Genomic DNA, 1,144 nt, shown 5'->3' with positions numbered 1-1,144 from the left:
TGGGTGTGTTTTTTTTTTTTTTTTTTTTTTTTTTTTTTTTTTTACACTGTACATTCTAGTCTCAAAAAGTAAATCACAAGGCCAGATCTCTTCCATATATTTTGGCAGCAGTTGCATTGACAAATTCCACACATATGAGTTACTGATGTTAAATGGGATTACAGTTGCTGAATAACAGGACTGGGTCCTGGATTATCAGCTGGATCCAACTATTAACATGAGCAATTTGGTGCAAAGCCTATGCTAGCAAAGTCCTGGATTCTATTAGATATTAGAGTAAAGTTCATTTCCATTTCAAAGCATGCTTCATACAAGTCTGCAGTCATGTCAAAATCTTAAGTTTTAGTTAGAATGTTTTTACCTTAGTGCATTTTAGCTTGCTAACTTTATACATGGACCAATCAAGTACAATATTCTGGAGTCCTATGAATAACTTCTGCCAGTTAAGAGAACTAAAACAGAACTCATACTTACATGTTAATACATATCTCATAATAACATCTCGTAAGAAGGGAATGTTGTTGATGATATTCCAGGCTCCTTTGAAGTGGGTGAGGATATAGTGGACAGTATTTGGCGAAGGTTTCAATGTTAGCCTCAGCCACGTGAAGAATTCCGCTGTGAGCATCGATGAAGAGATTATTGTAAGTTGCTATTCAGAAAACCCTGCAATCCTGAAACTGAATTCTCAAATTTCATTTCCATGAAAAGAGACTTAAGGTACTTACGTGTTGTACAGTTTTCCCCATAATATCCTGTCCTTGTACAGTCACATTCATACCGATCAAATCCTATTGTCATGCATACTCCTCTGTTCTGACATGGGTTTGAGCAGCAAGGGTTGGCTGGAATGAAACCAAATGCTCTGATTAGCATCTTATAAGGCTACACTGGTATTCTCATCTCACTAAGCTAATTTTTCAGATGGAGGTAGACAATGCCATGAAGTTTAATGCTTATCAGGAAGACAAGAGAATGAACATCCATTCACTTTAGACTACTACTGGTAATAGTTATTAACAAAAGTATAGGAATTTGTTGTGTGTTTCCTGACAGCAGTAAAGCACCTCAGAAGGGTTGGATTGTCTCACACAGGCCAATAGAAGCCTGACATCCTTTCTACCATACACCAAATAGTCAAGCA

At 36.9% G+C, this 1,144-nt stretch overlaps 1 protein-coding gene across 1 annotated transcript in view; it reads right to left on the bottom strand.

The window, feature by feature from the left end:
- The window catches only part of PTGS2 (prostaglandin-endoperoxide synthase 2), a 5,367-nt gene extending 4,551 nt beyond the window's left edge, over positions 1 to 816 (bottom strand). Inside the window, exons 1-2 of the mRNA XM_009275087.2 lie at positions 729 to 816; positions 475 to 618 (exon numbers count right to left, since the gene is read on the bottom strand). Of these exons, the coding sequence (XP_009273362.1) occupies positions 475 to 618; positions 729 to 801 (217 nt within the window). The 5' untranslated portion in view covers positions 802 to 816. The remainder of the gene's footprint in view (positions 1 to 474; positions 619 to 728) is intronic.
- Positions 817 to 1,144: the final 328 nt, after the last annotated feature.

Source organism: Aptenodytes forsteri, unplaced genomic scaffold, assembly GCF_000699145.1.
Source record: "Aptenodytes forsteri isolate BGI_AS27 unplaced genomic scaffold, ASM69914v1 Scaffold58, whole genome shotgun sequence".
NCBI lineage: Eukaryota > Metazoa > Chordata > Aves > Sphenisciformes > Spheniscidae > Aptenodytes > Aptenodytes forsteri.
Note: the sequence above shows the minus strand (reverse complement) of the source record. Positions and strands in the feature narration are given on the sequence as shown.